Here is a 25,264-nt window from a genome sequence, read left to right as displayed (position 1 = left end):
CTTCTTTCCTTCCTTCATTTCTTCTCTTTTCTTGTTTTTTTATGCCTAAGAAATTGAACACTACATGTTTCATGTTCCATGTTTAATTTTTTTGATGTGGTTTTGATCTAGTTAGTTAGATAGTGATTATATGCCCAAAATGCCCATAGTGATTATATTATGCCCAAAATGCCTCTGTCTCCAACTGTCTTACTGGAACTCACAAGTTTACAGTCTTCACAGGACACCATGGACTGCACAGGACAAGTCTACCTCAAGGACTATGGACACGGCGATGATACGATACGGTGCTCTCAGTGCTACGACTCCGTCATACCCCTGAGACCAAAAGGGGGACTGTAGGTATCATGCCGCCATCTTGTGTCAGAACTACAATTCCCAGTCCACTTCCGTGTGACCTACGTCACGCGTGGGCGGGATCATCTACGTCATCATACAAGGAAACATAAAACAATGGGACAACGCTTCCATCTTTGCTCTCTCACGTCTGGCTTCCGATGGATCTGGATGTATAAAGAGGCGCGCTCTCCACCCCAAAAAGACGTCTTCTTTCTTGCAAGATCCATCACTCAGCGCGATTTTCCTTCTTACCCTTGGCAAAGGTAAACTCTAGAGTCGCGCGATCTTTAAACTCAACCTGAGTTACAACCGGTTTACTTGCATTAGAAGTGACGTCACGACTGCAGCCCAGGCAGTTAAAAGTTAAGAAGCGATTGAATCCTTTTTAACTCAAAGCGCTGTGCATCTTATTCTGATCAGAGACTTTTCCTCACGAACGCTGAGGTTCGGACCAAGATCCCTCTGCTTTTCACGGGAACCACCCAAGTGCTCCGTTCGACCCGAAAGTTTTCTGCGCCTTCATCACGAGCAGCTCACGTGCTCCCACGGCGAGGCCTGAAGCTACACCGGCGAATAGTTCTTCATATCTTGCTAAAGGCAGGATTAAGTAAGATTTTGGCATTTGGGCATAATTAGGATAGTCTTAGGAATTTGCTTTTATTTGAAATAGTGTGAATTTAAACCCAGGTTTATTGTTACACTGTTGAACACGCAGCGTGTTGATTTATTTTGGTTCTATGTTCTCTCAATTGTTTAATAGATAGGCTGCGCATGCTTCTCTCTTTTATTCTTTACCACTAACATATAGTTCTCATTATTATACATCTTGATGTCATTAAGATTTCAGTGGATTCAGTATGGTTATGAGCTAGTGGGTTAGCTACAGCTTCGCTTTTGTCTGCTTAGCAACACAAAGCTAATCAAGGCCTACCATGTGCTCAGCAAGCCATCAGGCCTAACAAACACACTTTAGCTAGGCTATAGGGCCTTTCACAAACACATACTAGCAACACAAGGCTAATCTAGGCCTCCACCACGTGTAGTTAGCTACACGAGGCTAAACACATGGTCAAGTCCTTCACACTCCCTCTCTCTCTCTCTCTCACACACACACACACACACACACACACACACACACACTTACTTCACTGCTTATATATATTGATATCTTTTTATCTTTGTATAATAAATTCATTTATTAAACAAACTGTGTTTATTTGTGTGAATAACATCTGAAGTCCCCAATTTTCTCAAAGAATTCAAAAAGGGTGCAAATGTTATATAATATGGTAAGTGATCTTAATAATTTGGAAATGTACCATAATTTAGCTGTTTGGTAATTTATTATTAAGCACCAGGATTAATGGTATGATTCACTAAATGATTCCCTAAATGATTCATTGAACGATTCCCTAAATGATTCATTGAACAATTCCCTAAACGATTCACTAAATGATTCATTGAACGATTCACTGAACGATTCACTTCAAATGAGAGTGATTCTATGGTATGATTCAATTCAAACGAGTCAAATTAAATGATTCAATGGGATTGATTCATTTTAATTATTGACCTTCAAAATTTAATGAGACTGATTTAACGAGATTGATCACTTAATATCAATAATTAACTGATTGCACCCACAGTAATACAGGAACCTTTGGTCTAAGAAAACTGATCCAGCCCCTGTGTCAATTTCCTGTCACATGACACTACTAATAAAAGTAGGAGGAGCTTCTGGGCAGGTTGTGTTGCATTTGTTAAATTAGTAAAATAGTACCCTGAATTTGAAAAAAAAAAAGTTTATTTATAATCTAAAAGTGTTAAATGATGACCAGGGTGCCAATACTTTAGCCATACTTTAACGAGAGAGAAACAGTGAAAACTTTAAATACGACTTTAAAATACAACAAAAACACAAATGATTTTCTTAAACCATGAGGAAATTAAAGATTTAGAGTTGAACTATTTGTACATTTACACACAGATCCTGATTCTGTGTGTGTGTGTGTGTATGTGTGTGTCTCTCTCTCCCTCTTTCTCTCTCTCCCTCTTTCTCTCTCTCCCAAATGTCAGGGGCAGCCACATGGTTGTCACAGAGATGGGAACTCACTGTCTAAACCCCCTGCTGGAGATTATAGAGTGTGTGTGTGTGTGTGTGTGTGAGATGTGGTGGTCCCCCCTGATGTCCAAAACGTGACCTTCATCCAAGAGCACTCGCAGTGGGCGTGTCCCAAACCACACACACTGTACTCACTGTTCACTCTGTCGGCCACCTGAACTCCCTCACTAACACGTCACCATCATCACCCCACAGTGGGCGTGTCCCAAACCACACGCCCTACACTACGCAGTGAACATGGAATGGCTTGGGACACGAGCAGTGAAACTTTTTTTGGAAACTGAGCAGTCATAGTGTTGCCATGGAGACTGGGATCTCACTGCTTAAATCTCACTGAAATAAACTGTGTGTGTGTGTGTGTGTGTGTGTGTGTGTGTGTGTGTGTGTGAGAGAGACCCTGTAATAATATCCCTTGACTGAACTAAACTATTTGATGATTTATATAAAATTATTCAAGGTATTAGACAGATAGATGAACAGACATACAGACAGATGATTAGACAGACAGACAGACAGACAGACAGATGATTAGACAGACAGATGATCAGACAGACAGATGATCAGACAGAGAGATAATCAGACAGACAGACAGATTCTGTGCCATATCTGTCTGTCTCCAGTTTCACTTTTCTGGTGTAACAGTGTCAGTTGTCCAGCAGAAGGCAGCACTGCACCCAGAATATTCATTCTCTCTCTCTCTCTCTCTCTCTCTCTCTCTCTCTCTGTCTTACCAGTGTGGAGACGGCGGAGGTGTAGAGCGGTGTGTGACCGGCAGAGAGCAACACGGGCTGCAAAACAAACACAAACACAGCAGGGAGGATAAACTCAACATCGGGGAGAGAAGCGTGCAAAATACATTTAAATCAAAACAGCAGGGGGTCCAAGCAGGGCAACATATTAAACACAGGGAGAAAAGGGGCGGGGTTAGTGTGTGTGTGTGTGTGTGAGACATTATAGAAAATTGAAATCTGACTTGTAACACTATTAAACCTGTCACAGTTACATCAAAACACATTGACAGAAACCGTCAGAGGTCAGGATGCAAATAATAAATTCAGGTTAGAGTGTAGGGTTCAAGGTGTGGGGTTTAGGGTGTGTGGTTTAGGGTGTAGGGTTCAAGGTGTGGGGTTTATGGTGTGGGGTTTAGGAAGTAGGGTTCAGGGTGAAGGGTTCAAGGTGTGGGATTCAGGTTGTAAGGTTCAGGGTGTAAGATTCAGGGTGTGGAGTTTAGAGTGTAGGGTTTAGGGTGTCTGAGGTGTGGGGTTCAGGGTGTGGGATTCAGGGTGTGGGGTTCAGGGTGTGGGATTCAGGGTGTAAGGTTCAGGGTGTAAGGTTCAGGGTGTGAGGTTCAGGGTGTGAGGTTCAGGGTGTGAGGTTCAGGGTGTAAGGTTCAGGGTGTAAGGTTCAGGGTGTGGGGTTCAGGGTGTAAGGTTCAGGGTGTAAGGTTCAGGGTGTGGGGTTCAGGGTGTGGGGTTCAGGGTGTGGGATTCAGGGTGTGGGATTCAGGGTGTAAGGTTCAGGGTGTGGGGTTCAGGGTGTAAGGTTCAGGGTGTGGGGTTCAGGGTGTGAGGTTCAGGGTGTGGGGTTCAGGGTGTGAGGTTCAGGGTGTGAGGTTCAGGGTGTGGGATTCAGGGTGTAAGGTTCAGTGTGTAAGGTTCAGGGTGTGGGGTTCAGGGTGTGAGGTTCAGGGTGTGGGGTTCAGGGTGTGAGGTTCAGGGTGTGGGGTTCAGGGTGTGGGGTTCAGGGTGTGGGGTTCAGGGTGTAAGGTTCAGGGTGTGGGGTTCAGGGTGTGAGGTTCAGGGTGTGAGGTTCAGGGTGTGGGGTTCAGGGTGTGAGGTTCAGGGTGTAAGATTCAGGGTGTGGGGTTCAGGGTGTCTGGTGAAAACCACACTGACGAAAAGTGCAGTGTGACTGTCGGTATGATTTCAGTGCAGTCTGAGTGCCGGGTGGTTCTGAGGGGTTTCGGGTTGAGGGTGAGACATCGGAGGGGTGATGTGGAAAATATGAAGGAGGAGGAGTCAGAAATAATAAAAGAAAATATTGCTTTGTCTTTCGTTTCCACACACACGCCTTCTTTTCTTACTCTAATGCCACTGTAGATCCATGCACATGTGATGTAGATCAGACTGATCAGATCGGACTCATGAGACATGTGAAGAGGTTTAACAGGTCTGATGTTAAATGTATAAATGATTATGTAACTGTGCTATACACTATAACACACGCTTCTGCTCTGTGTTTACATTTAATTAAATTATTTTAAGTGGTTATTTATTTATTTATTGTGCCTTTTTGTATCCTCATTTAATTTATTTGCTCTTGTGGCAGACTTGCTTTCAGAATGAGTTTACATCTGATTTGCACAATCAGGAAGATAGAATTTATTCAGGTAAATATCCCACACAAATCAGAAATAAAGTTGACAAATACAATACAACTGACAAACATGAAACTAAACCAAGGAAAACACAATAAAGTGTAAAAACACTTATTTCCATTGTGGTCCCAGGAAAAAAAAAATCAGGAAACTGATAGAATTTTTTTCACCAAATCAAATATTTTTCATGTCTGAAAATCAGACCACTGAAAAAATTATTCTGAAATAAGTCAGTAACATTAATCTGTGCATATATACAGTATATATACTTCTTTTTTATTTTGAGAGCAATTTTTTAAATATTAAAAAGTCAAAGCATAGCATTTATGAAACAACACATCAAATCAAAGGATCAAAAAGCAACAACAAAAACATTTGACAACAAATTTAAACACCAAATAACTAATAATGTGACAGATTAATGTCTGACGCTTTTAATCTGGATTTTAATGTAGAGACATAGTGGCTATAAAATGCTCACTATTTCAATGTTGAGTGGTTTTTTTTGTCAGTTTAGATAATTACATTTGTAGAAAAATATCACCAAGTGATTATTTTATAATTAAAAATAAATTGAACCCTGCCTGCAGTTCCAATACTGCCCACTAGAGCTCGCAGCTCGCAGGGTTTCACTGCACGATTCTCTGTTTAACCAGCAGATGGCGCTCTGATTATGTTCGACTCCTCTTTCTCTTTCAGCCCCAGAAAGGACAGAATTACATAAAAATTGTAAAGTTGGATTTTTTCATCATTAATGTTTTGAAGATGCATTAGGTAAGATTAATAATAATAATAATAATAATAATAATAATGTATTCTGGCACACCCTTGAAAGGGGCGGAGCTGAGCACAGGGCATCGGGGGCGGAGCTAATTTTCTAGCCCACACAATCATTTTTCAAAGTCGCCTCTGAAGTTTTATTATTATTATTACAATCCTAAAAACACGTTAGATCATTACAAAGTGTGCACATGCAGGGCTGAAACAGGTGTGTGTGTGTGTGTGTGTGAGAGATATGGATGTCTAAATCAGCTTCTTAGACTGACTGAGAGGTCACATGATTCTCTCTCTCTCTCTCTCTCTCTGTGGTACCATCTGTCTTCATGGAAAACACATACTAACACCACACAACACACACACACACATACAGAGGAAGAAACTCTCAAAGCACTGTGGGGTTGTGTGTCCATCAGCCAGTAACTGTGTGTGTGTGTGTGTGTGTGTGTAGGTGGCTGGAGGCTGACCTTGAAAACATTTTTATAGTATTATGCTCACTGTATGTTTAAATTTAGAATGTACAGTATAGTGTGTGTGTGTGTGTGTGTGTGTGTAGGTGGAGTCTGACTTGATAACCCATGTAGCACACACATCAATATTTCTTATAGTATTACACCATGAGCAGGATCATGGAGTCATAATGGAGGGGTTAATTTATTCAGCACTGTGTGTGTGTGTGTGTTTGGTGTTTTTCTACCCAATACAGCTCTTCATTTAGGATTTACCAGCCTCTCATTTTATCGGCTGGTGGCTGATCACATGACCAGGAAGTAAAATGCAGAACGGCTTTCAATAAATATTTTGAGGCTCCGTTTTAAAGTCAGGGTCAGTGATTCTTTTCAGAAGCATTTTTTGTTCTATTTCTTGAAATTCTCTTTCCATCCTGACATCGATGAATAAATCAAATGCTCTGATAATACAGAGAAACATAAATCCATGAACGCAGATCTGTAAAAATCTCATCTAGTCATCTCGCTCAGTCTGATTCAAATGACTGGATGAGCAACAAACTGCTGAAGTGAGAGAGCGTCTCACACAGGAAGGGCAGAGAAAATGTCCAGCTCCACTGGAACTTATACCTACAACAGAGTTGATTCATAAACAAAGCTCGACCAGTGTCACTGGTTAGTATGAACACTACTATAGAGGCGTTTGGGACGCGACCCCTACGTGACCTTTATTTACTTTAACAGTTAGAACTCATTTTTGAACAACAGTGTGTGGATAAATTCAGCCTGTAAACACACACACACACACACACACACGCACACAGCATGGCTCCATGAGGTGTACACTGCACACAGCACACACACACACAGTGTGATTCTCACACACCTAGTGGAACTGCTGGCAGAATAAACAGGGGATGAGAATAGAAGGAAAGGTCATGATGGAGAGACAGAGGGGAAGTGTAAATGAAAAATCCCAGGTTTAGAAATGAGAGAAAGACAGAAGGATGAAGCAAAAAAAGATGGAGAAATGGAAGCAGGAGAGAGACAGTGAAAGAAAGAAAGAAAGAAAGAAAGAAAGAAAGAAAGAAAGAAAAATTGATGCAAAAGTTAAAGATAGAAGGATGAGGCATGAAGAGAGAGATAGAAAAGATGAAGGAATAGAAGGACAGTGAGAGTCAGAGAGAGAAAGAGAGCAATGGAGAGAGAGAGAGAGTTCAAGAGTTCAAAGGATTTAGAGATAGAAAAAATAAAGGATGAGAACAGAGAGAAAGATGGATAAATGGAAAAAGAGTTTGAAAGAGTGGGGAAAGAAACAAAGAACAAACGAGAGAACGGTCTCAAAAAGATGGAGCTTAAAAAGTGAGAGAAAGACAGAGAGGCAGAGGAGCAGTAGATGGATGGATAAAGAAAAAGAAGGAGGATAAAAGATCAAGCAAAGAGAAATTGTGAGTAGAGAAAGAAAGATGGAGAGAGGGATGTGAATGTTGTGTGTTACACAGCTGCTGTTCTGTCCAACATCCCGATAATGAACAGTGTGATGACATCATCAAAAAGCGCCAGCTGATCTCCTGATATTCAGTCTGCTTCATGTCTTATTCACTTCTTTGCGATCAGTCGTTTTTTCAGAGTTTCATTTCCACCGCTGTATGGGATAAACATGCTACAGGAAGTGGCATTACGAGAAAAACAAAACGTTTATTTCAGGCATGACAGGACAGCGTCCTGCGCCTGGAGATGGGAGAAACTAATACGACATATGAAATGACGATCAGATTGATCAGCTGCGGTAAAATGAAACGGAACCGGAAAAAGGAAAATGATCACGTACATCTCAAACAAAACCCACAAAGCTCTATAAATAATAATAAATATATTTATGGTTATATTTATATTTATTTACAGGGCCGGCGCTACAGCCTGAGCCGCAATGTTATACAGAAACACTGCAGCTCTCCTGACCAATCAGAGTGGAGCACTGAGCCGCGCTGCGCTGTAAATATAAGCTCCTGGACAGTAATAAGGAGATCAGTGGAGGTACAGCAGGAAGGTCAGTGTGTAATTCTGTTACGGAACCTCACACCGGAACCAAGCCAATAAAGGGTCTAAAGCAGAACACCATGATGAATTTAGAACATGGCCTGGGAACTAAAACGTGTTTAACACTCCTGGTGTAAGATCTGAGAGTATGGGACTAGAATGAACACACAGAGATGATTTAAACAATCCAAGTGTTTTTAATTACAATTCATTCCATTCTGCTCATTAAGTGAACACACCTGAGTGTGAGGATCAGCTTCATGGAGCCGTTATCTTTTCTTATTCAACACCACCGTGTGTGTGTGTGTGTGTGTGTTTACCTTCACAGGAGAGATGTGTGTGTGTGGTGCGTAGCCGTGCATGGTGTCCATAGCAGCCAGGTTCTTGTCACTCATGTGCAGCATCTCAGCACTTTTACTGTGGGCCAAGTGGGCAGGGCTATGCTCCAGGGGCGGAGTCTCCTCATCCTGATACCTGTACTTCTGCACAGACAGAGAGACAGAGAGAGTGGGGAGATTTTCATTTAATTAAAAACATAACAGCATTCTTTAGTGTGCTGTCCGTAAGTATTGGCACACTTGAAAAGATTATTGTCACTGTCTTGGGTGACAAAATGACAGCACCGCCCTAAAGAGTGCCAGGCATATGATAAAAATAATATGGAGTGACGGGCTGATGGACTGAGCCGTCATCGTTCACAGATCTCCTTTGTCTCTGAGCTCAAGTTTACTGGCGTGAGGTGTGCAATAATGGATTATCATATCGGGGATGAGGAAAGGCTGTACTGCGTGTTTATATGATTAGAATAAATAACAAGTCTGTGTGGGTGGCTATGATAATATCACCGAGGAAACACTACAACATCACGGAAAAGAGGAACTGCAGGAAAGATGGAGGGGCGGAGGGGCGGAGGGGCACAGTCAGCAGGAATATTAGATCACATTACACTGTGACAGCGAGAGAGAGAGAGAGAGAGAGAGAGAGAGAGAGAAGTCTCAGACTGAGGTAATGCAAAAAAGATGAGAGTCCAGAGAAAGATCTGGAATGGAGGAAATAGAAAAGTCAGTGATTAGGACGAGTCGCTCTACACAGAGACGTGAGCTGAATGATCATTTTACTCGTCCTACAGCAAGTTCAGATGTTTAATTTAATCATGGACTTCTTTTTCATCCCAGACATGGGCTTAGGGTTTTTATTCTTTAATTCATCATAAATTATTTAAAAAACCTGTCAGCGAAAAAACCCACATTTCTGTGATCAGGTACAGACGGCTGTTGTGTTACTGAGTCTGTGGTTAGTTCACTCTTATAGAACTGAAAGTAGACGAGGATTTCCTCAATGTTACAAAGAGCTGAGAGAGATGGAGAGACAGAGAGATGGAGGGATGAAAGAATGGACAGATGGAGGGACAGAGTGATGGAGGGATTGAGGGATAATGGGATGGAGTGATGGAAGAATGGAAGGATGGAGGGATTGAGTGATTGAGGGATGGAGGGTTGGAGTGACAGACTCATGGAGGGATGGATGGAATGATGGAGGGATGGAAGGATGGCGTGATGGATGGAGGGATGCCCTGAAATTGCATATTTGCAAGTAAACAAATCTTACATCACACATGTGATCACTAAAGAAAGAAAAAGTAAGAAAATAAACAAACAAATAAATAAATAAACCCAAACGTGACCGTTATGTGTGGGGAATCAGGAACTGAATAAAAACACAAACAGTATACGTGAAAAATGTGTGAAACGTCTAAAAGTTTTCTGTCCATTGTTTCCACAAACACTTTTGAACTGAAGACGACACGGCGGGAAAAGAACTCACACACAACCACGAGATTCACCATCAATAACAGCACTGCACTCAACACGTGGACAATAATCTCACGGAGAGAATCTCACACAACCCATCAATCTACATCACACACGGGGAATGAGAGCAGAACCGGAGCAGAACCGGAGCAGAAATCAGGACAGCGGTGTTTCCTTTGTCTCACAAACTGAACGTCTCAGGAGCACAAACACTGCTCAAGACACACGGCCTATTTACACACCTCCGGAAAACTGGAACACACAAGGTGTAACTGTGTGTAAGTCTGAGTCTGCACACACACACACACACACACACACACACACACACACAGAGGCTCAGGATCATGTTGTCCGGTGGGATTTTGGACAGAAGGGTATTGATCACCTGATTGGTTGCTTGTTCAGTGAACAGTGCGACTCTTCCTGTAATTGGATCAGAACTGAGGAGTATTGATTCCATCTGCCTTTAATACAATTTAAAGACACACACACACACACACACACACACACACACACAACTTTACTAACTCCCAAAGTTTAACTTTCCAGAATAAAAAGCACTAAAGCTTTGTTTTTTTAACTTCCTGACCAGTCAGGTTGCAGCTTGTGGGCGGGGCTAAGATAGAATAACCAACATGGTGGACTAAGTTCTGGTGAAAAGTCTTGTTAGTGAGTGAATATAACTAGATTTTTACTGCCAATATTCCAATATAACAGATCTGTCATGTTCATGCATGTATGCGCGCACACACACACACACACACACACACACACACACACACACACACACTTTTACCTCAACATTCAAAATCTGCTGGTTCTGTGAGATTTTTGAACCTACGTACTTTGGTCCAAAATACACTTTTTGTCTCCCTGAGCAGAGCCAGTGGTTTCACCCCGTTGTTACTCGTCGGGGCAAAATGAACAAAACATTTACCAAAATATAATTTAAATAATTGTTATCATTTAGTCATTAAAGAAAAAGCATCAACGAATACTCATCATCAAAATTTTCATTGACTAAATTAATACTGTATCTTCGTGCTCATTTACACTTGTATTAAACACAGGCTACGTTCACACTGCAGGCTGAAGTGACTCAAATCCGATCTTTTCGCCCATATGTGACCTGTATCCGATCTTTTATTGACAATATGAACGACACAGATCCGATTTTTTCAAATCCGACCCAGGCCGTTTGGATATGTGGTGCTAATTCCGATTCCTATCCGCTCTTTTCATATGCGACTTCAGTCTGAACCGCCAGGTCGCATTCATCCGACTTACACGTCATCAACAAGCCACAAACGTCACTATTCTGCGCTGAAGTAGGCGGCGGGTCTCTCAAAAAAAGTTACAACAACATGGCGCATAATCACGGGCGCAGATAGAGGGTGGGACGAGTCAGATTTAAATTCACCTCGCTCGGTCCCCCCCACTTATAGGGAGGAAAAAACGTCTATGCTGTCTTTCTTTGCATAAGGCAAACCTCACGGAAAAATCAAAAGACTAATTACCATTCGGTTTATTGAGGTGCACAGCAGTGTATACATAGTTGCAACAACTCACATAAAACAAAGACTGATATTCGGTTGGTTGAGCTGCGCAGACTGCACAGGTTGCGAGCTCAAGCTTGGTTGCTATGGTAACCCACAACAAGTTTGACAAGCATATCGGGGTTGGGGTTGGTTTGCTGGCAGCTTTGTCCCCCCCAGTTTTTTGTCCCCCCCAGTTCAAAAAACGTATCTGCGCCCCTGAGCATGACATCAATGCGAGGGACGCTTCGGGCTGTGAAGGTTCTGAATCTTCTCAATGGAAGGACGCAGAGGTTAGGGAGCTGATTTCCATTTGGGGGGATGCAGCTATTCAAGCTAGATTGGATGGGTCATACCGCAACCGGGCGGTTTTACTTCCGTAAACACTGGCCATGCTCACTGCGTGTGACGTCGTCGTATCCTGCAGTGCGCATGCGGAACACTTTTAGGTCACTTTTCGTTCATACTGAGGATCACATACAAGTCGCATATATTTGTTAATGTGAACGACCTCACAAAAAAATCGGATTTCACAAAAAAATCGGAATTGAGCATTAAGCCTTGCAGTGTGAACGTAGCGTTAGATCTGATTAGACGTGTAATGATACGTCATGTGATGATAAATGGTGATATAAATTAGTGACGATTCAAATTGAGGAAATAAAAATGAATATGATTATTATCAGGGCAGCACGGTGGTGTAGTGGTTAGCGCTGTCGCCTCACAGCAAGAAGGTCCGGGTTCGAGCCCCGTGGCCGGCGAGGGCCTTTCTGTGTGGAGTTTGCATGTTCTCCCCGTGTCCGCGTGGGTTTCCTCCGGGTGCTCCGGTTTCCCCCACAGTCCAAAGACATGCAGGTTAGGTTAACTGGTGACTCTAAATTGAGCGTAGGTGTGAGTGTGAGTGTGAATGGTTGTCTGTGTCTATGTGTCAGCCCTGTGATGACCTGGCGACTTGTCCAGGGTGTACCCCGCCTTTCGCCCGTAGTCAGCTGGGATAGGCTCCAGCTTGCCTGCGACCCTGTAGAAGGATAAAGCGGCTTGAGATAATGAGATGAGATGATTATTATCAGACTGCGTCATCTCTTAGTTTTTCCTCACTGTAATTGTGTTGTTTAGACAGCAGAGGGCTCATTAAAGTACAATATCGGGAAGACGCGTGACTTCACTATAGGTGGAAGTAACACAGCTCTATTACTGAAAACACAAACACAGATGTAGAATGTGAAAGAGCTGCTGTGTGATTGTGTACAAACAGATTTAACAAGAAGTCAGAGCTCTCTCTCTTTTACAGGCTGCTGAGAGAGAAAGAAAAGGGAAGCAAATGGAGGAAGAACAAATGTTCATAAAAGTTTATTAAAAAAAGGATATTTGTTATTAACTTTTTCATTTTTAATAAAAGGAATATTTTAGTTAATAGACGATTATATTTTACTCCAAACTTTACAAACATGGGTAAATAATTATTGTAGGTTATTAAGAATATGAAGCAAAAGTGTTTTTAAATTAACAAAAAGAATATTTAAGTTGATAAAGAACAAGAAAATAAATGTGACATTGTTTGGAAATAAAATTTTCTTCATTCAATTATTTTCTTTCAAAAATATCATGAATCAAATTGAATCATGAATTGGTTGAGCTGATACATGCCTACATCCGATCACCCAGGACATATTTTAAACCCAAGCGTAAACAGGGCTGAAGGTGCTGCAGGTGAACGATTTTTCTGTGAAACTGGGCTGTATCTTTCCCCCTGAAATGATCCATGATTGGTTGAATCTGCAGTCACTCCAATTCTGTTCACACCTGCTACTAACATCTGTCTTGAGTGATCTGATCACGAGTGGACAACCGAAACACACATCAGTTCACACCTAGCATGGTGAACTTGTCTCCAGTGACGACTCATGGCCAGATTTCATACATCGTGTCCTTTAATCCCTCGAATCCCATCTCACACTTCAGTCTTATAAATGACCAGAAGATGAGAAGACAGAAGAAGCTACAAAAAGCAGCTCAGCTCTTATCGCACTGCCTTTATCCATTAACCTTGCGATGGAACCTTTTACCAATCAGCTCCATTTCCACGGCATCTCACAACTTTGTCTCACATTACGCAGTTGCCATCACATCAGGACACTTTTGTGTTCACACTACAAATGTTATGTGGTTGTGTGTGTCCCAGATCACCTCCGATTATGGTTCGAGTGATCAGATATCTTAGGACACGTCTCTGAGACACACTGGACTGTGTTCACACCTGTATTTAGCACCAAGTGCATATGATCTAATCACTCAGGATGCTTATTAATACCAGGTGTGAACTGGAGTTCCTGATCACAGACATCTATAACCTTCTGTCCAGCTCCGGACTGTTAAACAGAGAGAGAGAGAGAGAGAGAGAGAGAGAAACAGACTGAGGGGCAGCTTGACTGCTGTCTTGCTGCCCAACACATTGTTAAATATTAATAAAGGCATTTTATACACAAAGCTTCATTCTGCTCTCTCTCTCTCTCTCTCTCATTTGACACTGATATCTCTCAGTCTCTCAGTTCAATCCAAATTAGCTTCATTAGCATTAGCATAACCATCTACAGCTAAAGTGATCAATCACATGAGATTCTCTCTCTCTCTCTCTCTCTCTCTCTCTCCTCACACTGCATTTTAAACACTACACTCCTGGCATGAGCAGATTTTTTGAGATATTTAGCTATGTTTAAATATACAGATTAAACACTGTATAACACACACACACACACACACACACACACAGGAAACCGGAGGAAACCCACAGAGAGAACATGCACACTCCACACAGAAAGGCTCCAGTTAACCGCAAGATTTGAACCCAGAACCTTCCTGCTGTGAGGCGACTGATAACCACCACGCTTCTGTGACACCCACATGATGTCCAGATCTCTACACTGACCATTACAGCAAACACACTCCCTCCTAATCCCAGTAAAATGTCACACTCTGGGATCAGGAGAGCATGTTCAGACGACCGGAGCTTCATAGTTTGTGTGTAAAATCAGTGTCTCGCTGTGAACCAGGACCAGATCTGATCCTGTTCCAGTGTTCACACACAAAAGGAACCCAAGCTGAATGTCCGATAAATATATTAAAGTTTGAGAGTATTTTCAATAAACTGCTGGTGTTTGACTTTTCCTTTCTCTCCCAGCAGTGAGAATAACAGTGAGGAGGTGGAAGTGACATTCATTCCATTTCCCCTCATTAATTGTGCAGTCTGAGGACCATAAACACCTGCACACTGAGTCTCGGTGTGTTCTGACTCCTGTCTGCTCAGAGGGACCAACACAGAGACATAATAATAATAATAATAATAATAATAATAATAATAATAATAAAATCATTATTAGCTGCTAGGAGATGGTTGAAGCCACCCCTCCACACCACACACCCCATTCCGGCATTCCCGAACTTCCCTCATGTCCATTTTGGAAGTAAATCAGGAACTGTACCTGCATCCCTCCATCCCTCCCTCCCTTACCTTACAGCCGAACATGAGGGACAGGGTCCGGTGACTGCACACGAGCTTACACTGGCACATCACCGGGGACAAACACTTCAGATTCCTCCACGGCGGAGACATGATCACAGCGGCTGCCATGAGAGAGAGAGGGAGAGAGAGAGAGGGAGAGAGAGAGAGAGAGAGGGAGAGAGAGAGAGGGAGGGACGCGACAGCTGGCTGGTACCGAGAGACGCACGCGCGAGTCGGGGATTTTATTCTTTAAAGTGCGCGGAGAGAGAGAGAGAGAGAGAGAGAGAGAGAGAGAGATGATTAGAGGAATGAGGCGGGATCTGCTTACACTGCAAGGTTACACACACACACCCCTCCTTAAAGGGAACGACTATAAACCTGATATTGGACAGTTAAATTTGAATATTATGTGTTTAAAATATTCATCATACAACCTGAAACAGAATTTCGTAGTTTTACAAAAAAAAACACAAAAAATCTAAAATCTGAAAATAATTTCAACAATTTCTAAAATATAATATTCCTCCCTCCCTCTCTCTATCTCCCCCTTAATTCACATTTTTAGGTCCAGTTCAGGGCGGCACGGTGGTGTAGTGGTTAGCGCTGTCGCCTCACAGCAAGAAGGTCCGGGTTCGAGCCCCGTGGCCGGCGAGGGCCTTTCTGTGCGGAGTTTGCATGTTCTCCCCGTGTCCGCGTGGGTTTCCTCCGGGTGCTCCGGTTTCCCCCACAGTCCAAAGACATGCAGGTTAGGTTAACTGGTGACTCTAAATTGAGCGTAGGTGTGAATGTGAGTGTGAATGGTTGTCTGTGTCTATGTGTCAGCCCTGTGATGACCTGGCGACTTGTCCAGGGTGAACCCCGCCTTTCGCCCGTAGTCAGCTGGGATAGGATCCAGCTCGCCTGCGACCCTGTAGAACAGGATAAAGCGGCTACAGATAATGAGATGAAGTTAATGTTTTAGTGTCACTGATAACTCAAGTTTAAATCCGTCATCTGTAACTCGGGCAGAATCTCAAATAACACTGCATCCGCTTCATGCTCACTTCATAGTGCACATCGTGACAGAACGTTTATTGTGGCCTACGTTCCTGATGGATCTGAAACACTTTCGACCTCACTCGTCTTTAACATCACACACTGTAAGTGAATTCTTCAGTCGCGAGTTGAGCTTGGTGTCTCAGAAGCAAAGTCCGCGTCAGTTTGAGAGACCTGACGCAAAAGTCTCAGAGTGTGAGCATGGCAAAATCCACCAGCAGAATAGTTTTCTGCACGAGCTGATTTCCGGATCACGCTGATGGACGATGTAACAGAATATAGTCATGGTTTTTTTTTTTTTTAACACTAGACAATCTTCATAATCTGATACGGAGACACATGCGATCACACAGACTGGTACAGAATTCAGAACAGAGTTCATTGGGATCTTATGCAGTGTATAAAAACAATGACAACAAAGAACTGAGTCTCATACTCCATGGTAACACATCCACACACTAAAATATAAGCACATGAAATTAAATACATTTATAAATTGTTTGGATATTTTTACTAGTCATGCTCCACTTCAAAAACTCCAGAACACTTTCGTTCTACTCTTGCAAAAGACATTATAAGACAGAAAATGTACACAGGTACAAAACCAAGGTATGGGTCCAGAGGTCCAGACTCTGGACCTCTGGACCCATACCTTGGTCTTGTACCTGTGTGCATTTTCTGTCTTATAATGACAGAAGTATAAAGTAGTTTAGAAATAGTACTTTTCTGTACAGCAGTATGGTACTTCACAGTATGGTTAGAGTAGAGCTAGTAACGATACTGTGAAGTACCGTACTGCTGTACAGAAAAGTACTATTTCTAAACTACTACACACACTCACAGGTTGTAATAAAACATTTAGAAGATTAAACTTATAATAAAGAAGCCCACAGGAAGGATTGCATTCAGAATAAACACTATAAATCTGTAACACACACACACACACACACACACACACACACACACACACAGGCTGGGTGTTTGTAAACGTCGCCCTCTGGTGGTCTGATGAGGAAGAGAGGAGTGCTGTCCATGGTGCTGAACTCAAAAAAAGCGTGTGAATCACGTGATCGCCTCCTGTTATTACAGTTTTTTTTCAATTGCTTACATAGAAAACCTTTATATATTACACTATTTCTAAACTCTGTCACTCAAGCTTCACAACTCCGCCTCAAATCAGCAAAACCATAAACTAATTCTCAGCCTTGACACAGTTTTCAATTTAGCTATTCACTTTCTGCAAATCAATACACACAATTCTCTACCTAACACACGAAAATCTAACAGGAAGTAACTTGATTTCCTATTTCAAACACAACCAATCAAAATGCCACACTTATTCATCAGCGCCTCAGACTATGTCCTCATATGTGCAAACAATAATTGCTTTAATGAACACCAACCAATCACTGCCTGTCATAGGCCTATAAACAGGGTAAAGGTCAAGTTATCAGTCTTTAACAATGGATAACAACAATGCAGAGAGAGCCAGGGGAGTCAGAGGAAGGCACAGAGGATGACGAGGAGTTCGGGTTCGTGGAGGACGCTTTGGAAGGGGAGCAGGAAGAGGACGAGGACGAGTTGAAGGAGGAAGGGATGAAGAACCAAGAAGAATAGTCTCTGATGAGATTAGGGCTACTCTGATTGATCACGTGATCAATCATGGATTGACCATGAGAGAGGCTGGACTCAGAGTCCAGCCCAACTTGAGTTGATTTACAGTGGCAGCCATAATTCGAACTTTTCAAAATGAGAACAGGTATGCAACAACCAACAGTATGTAATGTACATGTAATAGCCATTCCTGCATAGCTGTAAAATACATGTATACTATTGTAGCTCCAAGCATCCATTTTACTGCACTACACTGTATGAATGGTCACAGGGCAGTGCAACCTTGACTTTATACAGCACTCTTACAGTACTACTGTATTTCTGAATTTTCTAGAGTGGAAAGACAACAGCATCATGGAGGACGAGGTCGTATATTTTCACAAGAGCAGGAGACCGCAATTGTGAATATGGTTTTGGCAAATAATGCCATTAGAATCTGTGAGATTCAAAATCATATTTTGGAAGACATCACCATATTCAACAATATTGATGCTGTTAGTCTATCTACGATACATCGGGTCCTCCAGAGGAATCAGTTACGGATGAAGCAGCTGTACAGGGTCCCATTTGAAAGGAACTGTGACAGAGTCAAGAACCTGCGGCGTGACTATGTGGAGGTATGTACATAGCACTGCCAGTACATCAGACTTTCACCTGCTGAGACAGACTATTGTATTGTGCGTATCCTAATCTATTCTTTTGTCCAATACAGATAATTTTGGAGATGGATGCCCACCCCATCCTCCATTAATACATTTATGTGGATGAGGTGGGATTCAACCTCACAAAGTCAAGACGGAGGGGGAGAAACATCATTGGACAGAGGGCAACTGTCAATGTCCCAGGTCAACGTGGAAGAAATGTCACCATGTGTGCCGCCATAATGCAGAATGGTCTCCTGCACCACCACGCAACACTTGGCCCCTATAACACTGGTCATATCCTAACATTTCTGGACAATATTCATGGTATTCTTGCTCCAAAGGAAGAGAATCCAGAACAGGCAAGATTTGTGGTTATATGGGATAATGTCGGTTTTCATCGCTCCCAGCTGGTCCAAAATTGGTTTGTCAACCATCCCCATTTTTCTGTTGTCAACCTGCCTCCATATTCACCATTTCTTAACCCGATTGAAGAATTCTTCTCAACATGGCATTGGAAAGTGTATGATCATTGTCCCTATGCCCGCCTTACACTTCTCCAGGCAATGGAGGAAGCATGTGGTGACATTGATGCTGCTTCTATCCAAGGTTGGATACGCCACACAAGATGATTCTTTCTCTGATGTTTGGCAAGAGAAAATATAGCATGCGATGTTGATGAAATATTGTGGCCAGACCCAGCCCAGAGGAGAGATTGATCCTAAATACACACCCAACTTGCTCTCCCCATCAACACACACACACACACACACACACACACACACACACACACACACACACACACACACACACACACACACACACACACTTACTTTTTCATACATGTCTAATTTTTGGTTGCTGTATCACCATATGTGGTGGTTGGTGTACTTTGGTTTCTTTTTTTCTTATATGCTGTACAATACCGTTCACAGCAGCAACCGATTTATTAAAAACATTTAATATTTTTGGTTCCAATATTGCTTGTGTTGACTTCTATTTGCATAATACTGTATTTTCATTCTTGTATGGCAATATATAAAAAAACCATAAAAACAAAAGAGCTTTAGATTTAGAGCAACAGTGTGTAAATGATATACACACGTATGTGATACTGTGGGAAATGTGTTTACAACCCCGATTCCAAAAAAGTTGGGACAAAGTACAAATTGTAAATAAAAATGGAATGCATTAATTTACAAATCTCAAAAACTGATATTGTATTCACAATAGAACATAGACAACATATCAAATGTCGAAAGTGAGACATTTTGAAATTTCATGCCAAATATTGGCTCATTTGAAATTTCATGACAGCAACACATCTCAAAAAAGTTGGGACAGGGGCAATAAGAGGCTGGAAAAGTTAAAGGTACAAAAAAGGAACAGCTGGAGGACCAAATTGCAACTCATTAGGTCAACTGGCAATAGGTCATTAACATGACTGGGTATAAAAAGAGCATCTTGGAGTGTCAGCGGCTCTCAGAAGTAAAGATGGGAAGAGGATCACCAATCCCCCTAATTCTGCGCCGACAAATAGTGGAGCAATATCAGAAAGGAGTTCGACAGTGTAAAATTGCAAAGAGTTTGAACATATCATCATCTACAGTGCATAATATCATCAAAAGATTCAGAGAATCTGGAAGAATCTCTGTGCGTAAGGGTCAAGGCCGGAAAACCATACTGGGTGCCCGTGATCTTCGGGCCCTTAGACGGCACTGCATCACATACAGGCATGCTTCTGTATTGGAAATCACAAAATGGGCTCAGGAATATTTCTAGACAACATTATCTGTGAACACAATTCACCATGCCAGCCGCCGTTGCCAGCTAAAACTCTATAGTTCAAAGAAGAAGCCGTATCTAAATACGATCCAGAAGCGCAGACGTCTTCTCTGGGCCAAGGCTCATTTAAAATGGACTGTGGCAAAGTGGAAAACTGTTCTGTGGTCAGACGAATCAAAATTTGAAGTTCTTTATGGAAATCAGGGACGCCGTGCCATTCGGACTAAAGAGGAGAAGGACGACCCAAGTTGTTATCAGCGCTCAGTTCAGAAGCCTGCATCTCTGATGGTATGGGGTTGCATTAGTGTGTGTGGCATGGGCAGCTTACACATCTGGAAAGACACCATCAATGCTGAAAGGTATATCCAGGTTCTAGACCAACCCCATCCAGACGACGTCTCTTTCAGGGAAGACCTTGAATTTTCCAACATGACAATGCCAAACCACATACTGCATCAATTACAGCATCATGGCTGCGTAGAAGAAGGGTCCGGGTACTGAACTGGCCAGCCTGCAGTCCAGATCTTTCACCCATAGAAAACATTTGGCGCATCATAAAACGGAAGATACGACAAAAAAGACCTAAGACAGTTGAGCAACTAGAATCCTACATTAGACAAGAATGGGTTAACATTCCTATCCCTAAACTTGAGCAACTTGTCTCCTCAGTCCCCAGACGTTTACAGACTGTTGTAAAGAGAAAAGGGGATGTCTCACAGTGGGAAACATGGCCTTGTCCCAACTTTTTTGAGATGTGTTGTTGCCATGAAATTTAAAATCACCTCATTTTTCTCTTTAACTGATACATTTTCTCAGTTTAAACATTTGATATGTCATCTATGTTCTATTCTGAATAAAATATGGAATTTTGAAACTTCCACATCATTGCATTCCGTTTTTACTGACAATTTGTACTTTGTCCCAACTTTTTTGGAATCGGGGTTGTATGATGTGAGACAAATGCTTGCTTTTGAGGTGTGTTTAGAATATTCTGAATACTGTGTTTCATTTCGCAGGAGACAGCGCGCTTTTTGCATTTCGTGTGAGCAATAGTTAGATTTGTGTGTAAAGTTTTGAGAAAAAGACACACAGCTTTGAAAATGTGTGTAAGCAGTTGAAAATAACTGTTCATGAAAAAATGTATTTCTCTTTTCATAGTTGAAAAACGAAAGTTCATTACATGGAACTGACATACCATGACCCATAAAACCATACTATAAATCAGTCCAATTCCAAAATCCTGGAGTGTATCGTAACAGTCCAGACTCATCAATATTCATGTCTTAGAATTTGCATACACCAGTCCATGGTCTAGTCCAGGAAATATTACTTCTGGTTCTGGTACCAGTGGCTACCGAGCCAGTAGCTCTATCTTAAACCTCCTTCAGGAGCAGTAAAGCATCCATCCATCCATCCATCCATCTATCTATCTATTGTGGACCCACACAGCTGAAACTTCAACAGTTCTGCAGGCATTGTGAAGAACAAAACAATTACACACTCCCCAATGGATTCACCAACCGTGCTCCTAAAACAAAATGACACCGAGCTCATGGAAGATGGTGTGGGTTTTGACCCGCACTCCCTGGCATACTTCTCTCTGACTTGTGCTCACTCGCCAACAAAATGGTTGAATTAAAACATGAGATATGATTAAATGAAACTCCTCCTGATGTCATGATGGAGCTCCACAGCTTTCACTGCACAGAGTGGAACACGACCCCACTCTCAGTCAGAAATGCTGTCGAGGTCAAAAGTAAGTAGCTCATACTATATGTGTAACATTAGCTCCAAGTAAGCTCCAAGTACCTCACATAGTTAACTAGACAGTATGATGACTTAACTGACATACAGAGGATCAGTTTAGTTTCTGCCTGTGTTCTGTTCAAAGAAACAGCCCATGTTCTCATATAAATCTACTGTCATGTTGGTGCTGGATGGCGTTCCCAAGCAGCATGTCTGGGTCACGTTTCCAGACTGCGTTTCCCAGAGCGTCGACATGGCTGCTGAAGATGATCATGCCCAAGTGACACACACCAGCTGCAAACCAGCCAATCAGAGCAGAGCTCACCAACATATTAATGATCCCACCACAAAAAGGGAGTATAGTTAGTTTCCTACTCGGGCCAAATCATAGAGTTATAAAAGGGCTGAAACTGCATCTGGACATTTTTCACCCTGAACAAAATCACATACCTTCTAGAACAATTTAAAATCGTGAATAAATGGATTCTGTGGCTCCGTGAACACGTCCTCGTGCCCCACTCTCCCCGGCCTGAACTCTCATCTTAAAGTCTGTTTATTCATTTAAGACTGAGCTCAACAGTCTATACATGCTTGTTTAATTGTCACAATAAAATACACAGTATCTCTGCACAAAGTATTGGCCCCCCTCTACTCCTTCAACTGAGCAGATATAATTTTTTGGTGGTTTGTGCTCAGTACAGCAGTGATGCTGACACATTACATGTTCAAGGACAGTTTCTAATTAATTACAGCTGGAGCTGATCCATATACACTCCCAGAAAAGGTACTAAACTCTTAAATTCATTGTATGTAAGTGCTACTTCCCAAAAGGAAATTATGCTCCACTGATGCTGATCCTATCCTAATGATGTACCTTAAATCTTTTTATATCCACAGTTCCAGGCTGATGATATGTATTATAAAGGTAAAGAAGAGAAGAGAAGAGAAGAGAAGAGAAGAGAAGAGAAGAGAAGAGAAGAGAAGAGAAGAGAAGAGAAGAGAAGAGTGCCACTTCAGCAAGAAGGAAAACTAGATTTTACTGAGAATGTATGAGAATCTATATTCTGTATATAGTATATGTGTGTATACAGTAATATATATTAAGATAATTGCTTATAATTATGATTAGATTAGATTAGATTAGATTAGATTAGATTAGATAGAACTTTATTGATCCCTTTGGGAGGGTTCCCTCAGGGAAATTAAGATTCCAGCAGCATCATTACGGATAAACAGAGAATAGAAAATAGAGAAAACTTCTAGATAAATTAAAGTAAATTAAATTAAGTATTTACATATACAAATATAAAAAGAATAAGATATGGGGAGGGGGGAGGGGCCAGCAGGAGAGATATTGCACTTTATATTGCACATTATATTGCACATTGTCCGGTATTGATTATTGTCAGGCTAGGCTACTGCTCCTTCCTGTCCTCTGTCCTCCTGTTCCCCCTCCTCCCCCCCAGAGAGGAGTTGTACAGTGTGATGGCGTGAGGGACAAAGGAGTTTTTGAGTCTGTTCGTCCTGCACTTGGGAAGGAGCATTCTGTCACTGAACAGGCTCCTCTCTCTATATATATTTCCTTTCATAATGAAAAATGTCAGTATAAGCAAAACTCATAGAAATATATTCACAGTCATAATCATACATTATTTATAATAGAATACAACCCCAATTCCAAAAAAGTTGGGACAAAGTACAAATTGTAAATAAAAACGGAATGCAATGATGTGGAAGTTTCAAAATTCCATATTTTATTCAGAATAGAACATAGATGACATATCAAATGTTTAAACTGAGAAAATGTATCATTTAAAGAGAAAAATTAGGTGATTTTAAATTTCATGACAACAACACATCTCAAAAAAGTTGGGACAAGGCCATGTTTCCCACTGTGAGACATCCCCTTTTCTCTTTACAACAGTCTGTAAACGTCTGGGGACTGAGGAGACAAGTTGCTCAAGTTTAGGGATAGGAATGTTAACCCATTCTTGTCTAATGTAGGATTCTAGTTGCTCAACTGTCTTAGGTCTTTTTTGTCGTATCTTCCGTTTTATGATGCGCCAAATGTTTTCTATGGGTGAAAGATCTGGACTGCAGGCTGGCCAGTTCAGTACCCGGACCCTTCTTCTACGCAGCCATGATGCTGTAATTGATGCAGTATGTGGTTTGGTATTGTCATGTGGAAAAATGCAAGGTCTTCCCTGAAAGAGACGTCGTCTGGATGGGAGCATATGTTGCTCTAGAACCTGGATATACCTTTCAGCATTGATGGTGTCTTTCCAGATGTGTAAGCTGCCCATGCCACACGCACTAATGCTACCCCATACCATCAGAGATGCAGGCTTCTGAACTGAGCGCTGATAACAACTTGGGTCGTCCTTCTCCTCTTTAGTCTGAATGACACGGCGTCCCTGATTTCCATAAAGAACTTCACATTTTGATTCATCTGACCACAGAACAGTTTTCCACTTTGCCACAGTCCATTTTAAATGAACCTTGGCCCAGAGAAGACATCTGCGCTTCTGGATCATGTTTAGATATGGCTTCTTCTTTGAACTATAGAGTTTTAGCTGGCAACGGCGGATGGCACGGTGAATTGTGTTCACAGATAATGTTCTCTGGAAATATTCCTGAACCCATTTTGTGATTTCCAATACAGAAGCATGCCTGTATGTGATGCACTGCCGTCTAAGGGCCCGAAGATCACAGGCACCCAGTATGGTTTTCCGGCCTTGACCCTTACGCACAGAGATTCTTCCAGATTCTCTGAATCTTTTGATGATATTATGCACTGTAGATGATGATATGCTCAAACTCTTTGCAATTTTACACTGTCGAACTCCTTTCTGATATTGCTCCACTATTTGTCGGTGCAGAATTAGGGGGATTGGTGATCCTCTTCCCATCTTTACTTCTGAGAGCCGCTGCCACTCCAAGATGCTCTTTTTATACCCAGTCATGTTAATGACCTATTGCCAGTTGACCTAATGAGTTACAATTTGGTCCTCCAGCTGTTCCTTTTTTGTACCTTTAACTTTTCCAGCCTCTTATTGCCCCTGTCCCAACTTTTTTGAGATGTGTTGCTGTCATGAAATTTCAAATGAGCCAATATTTGGCATGAAATTTCAAAATGTCTCACTTTCGACATTTGATATGTTGTCTATGTTCTATTGTGAATACAATATCAGTTTTTGAGATTTGTAAATTATTGTATTCCATTTTTATTTACAATTTGTACTTTGTCCCAACTTTTTTGGAATCGGGGTTGTATATTCTTAAATCCAGGACAAAATTTACTCAAAAAAAGCTGATTTCAAATATTTGCATTTCCATGTGTGATAGTAGAGTTCACTAAGTGTAGATAATCTGGGTTTATGAAAAAAAAACATGGAAAATAAATAGATCACATTAGATAGATTAGATTTACAGTGTTTTGTGACACTTTCACATGCAGTATATTTAAGCTAAACGGGTAAACATGTTTATTTGAT

General features: G+C 41.6%; 1 protein-coding gene across 2 annotated transcripts in view; it reads right to left on the bottom strand.

The window, feature by feature from the left end:
- The window catches only part of LOC132875574 (disks large homolog 4), a 128,716-nt gene that overhangs the window by 58,620 nt on the left and 44,832 nt on the right, over nucleotides 1-25,264 (bottom strand). The window contains exons 2-3 of one of the 2 annotated variants that reach the window (XM_060912444.1): nucleotides 8,425-8,586; nucleotides 3,193-3,249 (exon numbers count right to left, since the gene is read on the bottom strand). In XM_060912444.1, the coding sequence (XP_060768427.1) occupies nucleotides 3,193-3,249; nucleotides 8,425-8,586 (219 nt within the window). The remainder of the gene's footprint in view (nucleotides 1-3,192; nucleotides 3,250-8,424; nucleotides 8,587-25,264) is intronic. The other variant, XM_060912445.1, reaches the window with a different exon arrangement.

This window comes from Neoarius graeffei, chromosome 28 (genome assembly GCF_027579695.1).
Source record: "Neoarius graeffei isolate fNeoGra1 chromosome 28, fNeoGra1.pri, whole genome shotgun sequence".
Classification (NCBI taxonomy): Eukaryota; Metazoa; Chordata; class Actinopteri; order Siluriformes; family Ariidae; genus Neoarius; species Neoarius graeffei.
The sequence above is the reverse complement of the archived record's forward strand: the minus strand, read 5'-3'. Positions and strand labels throughout refer to the sequence as shown.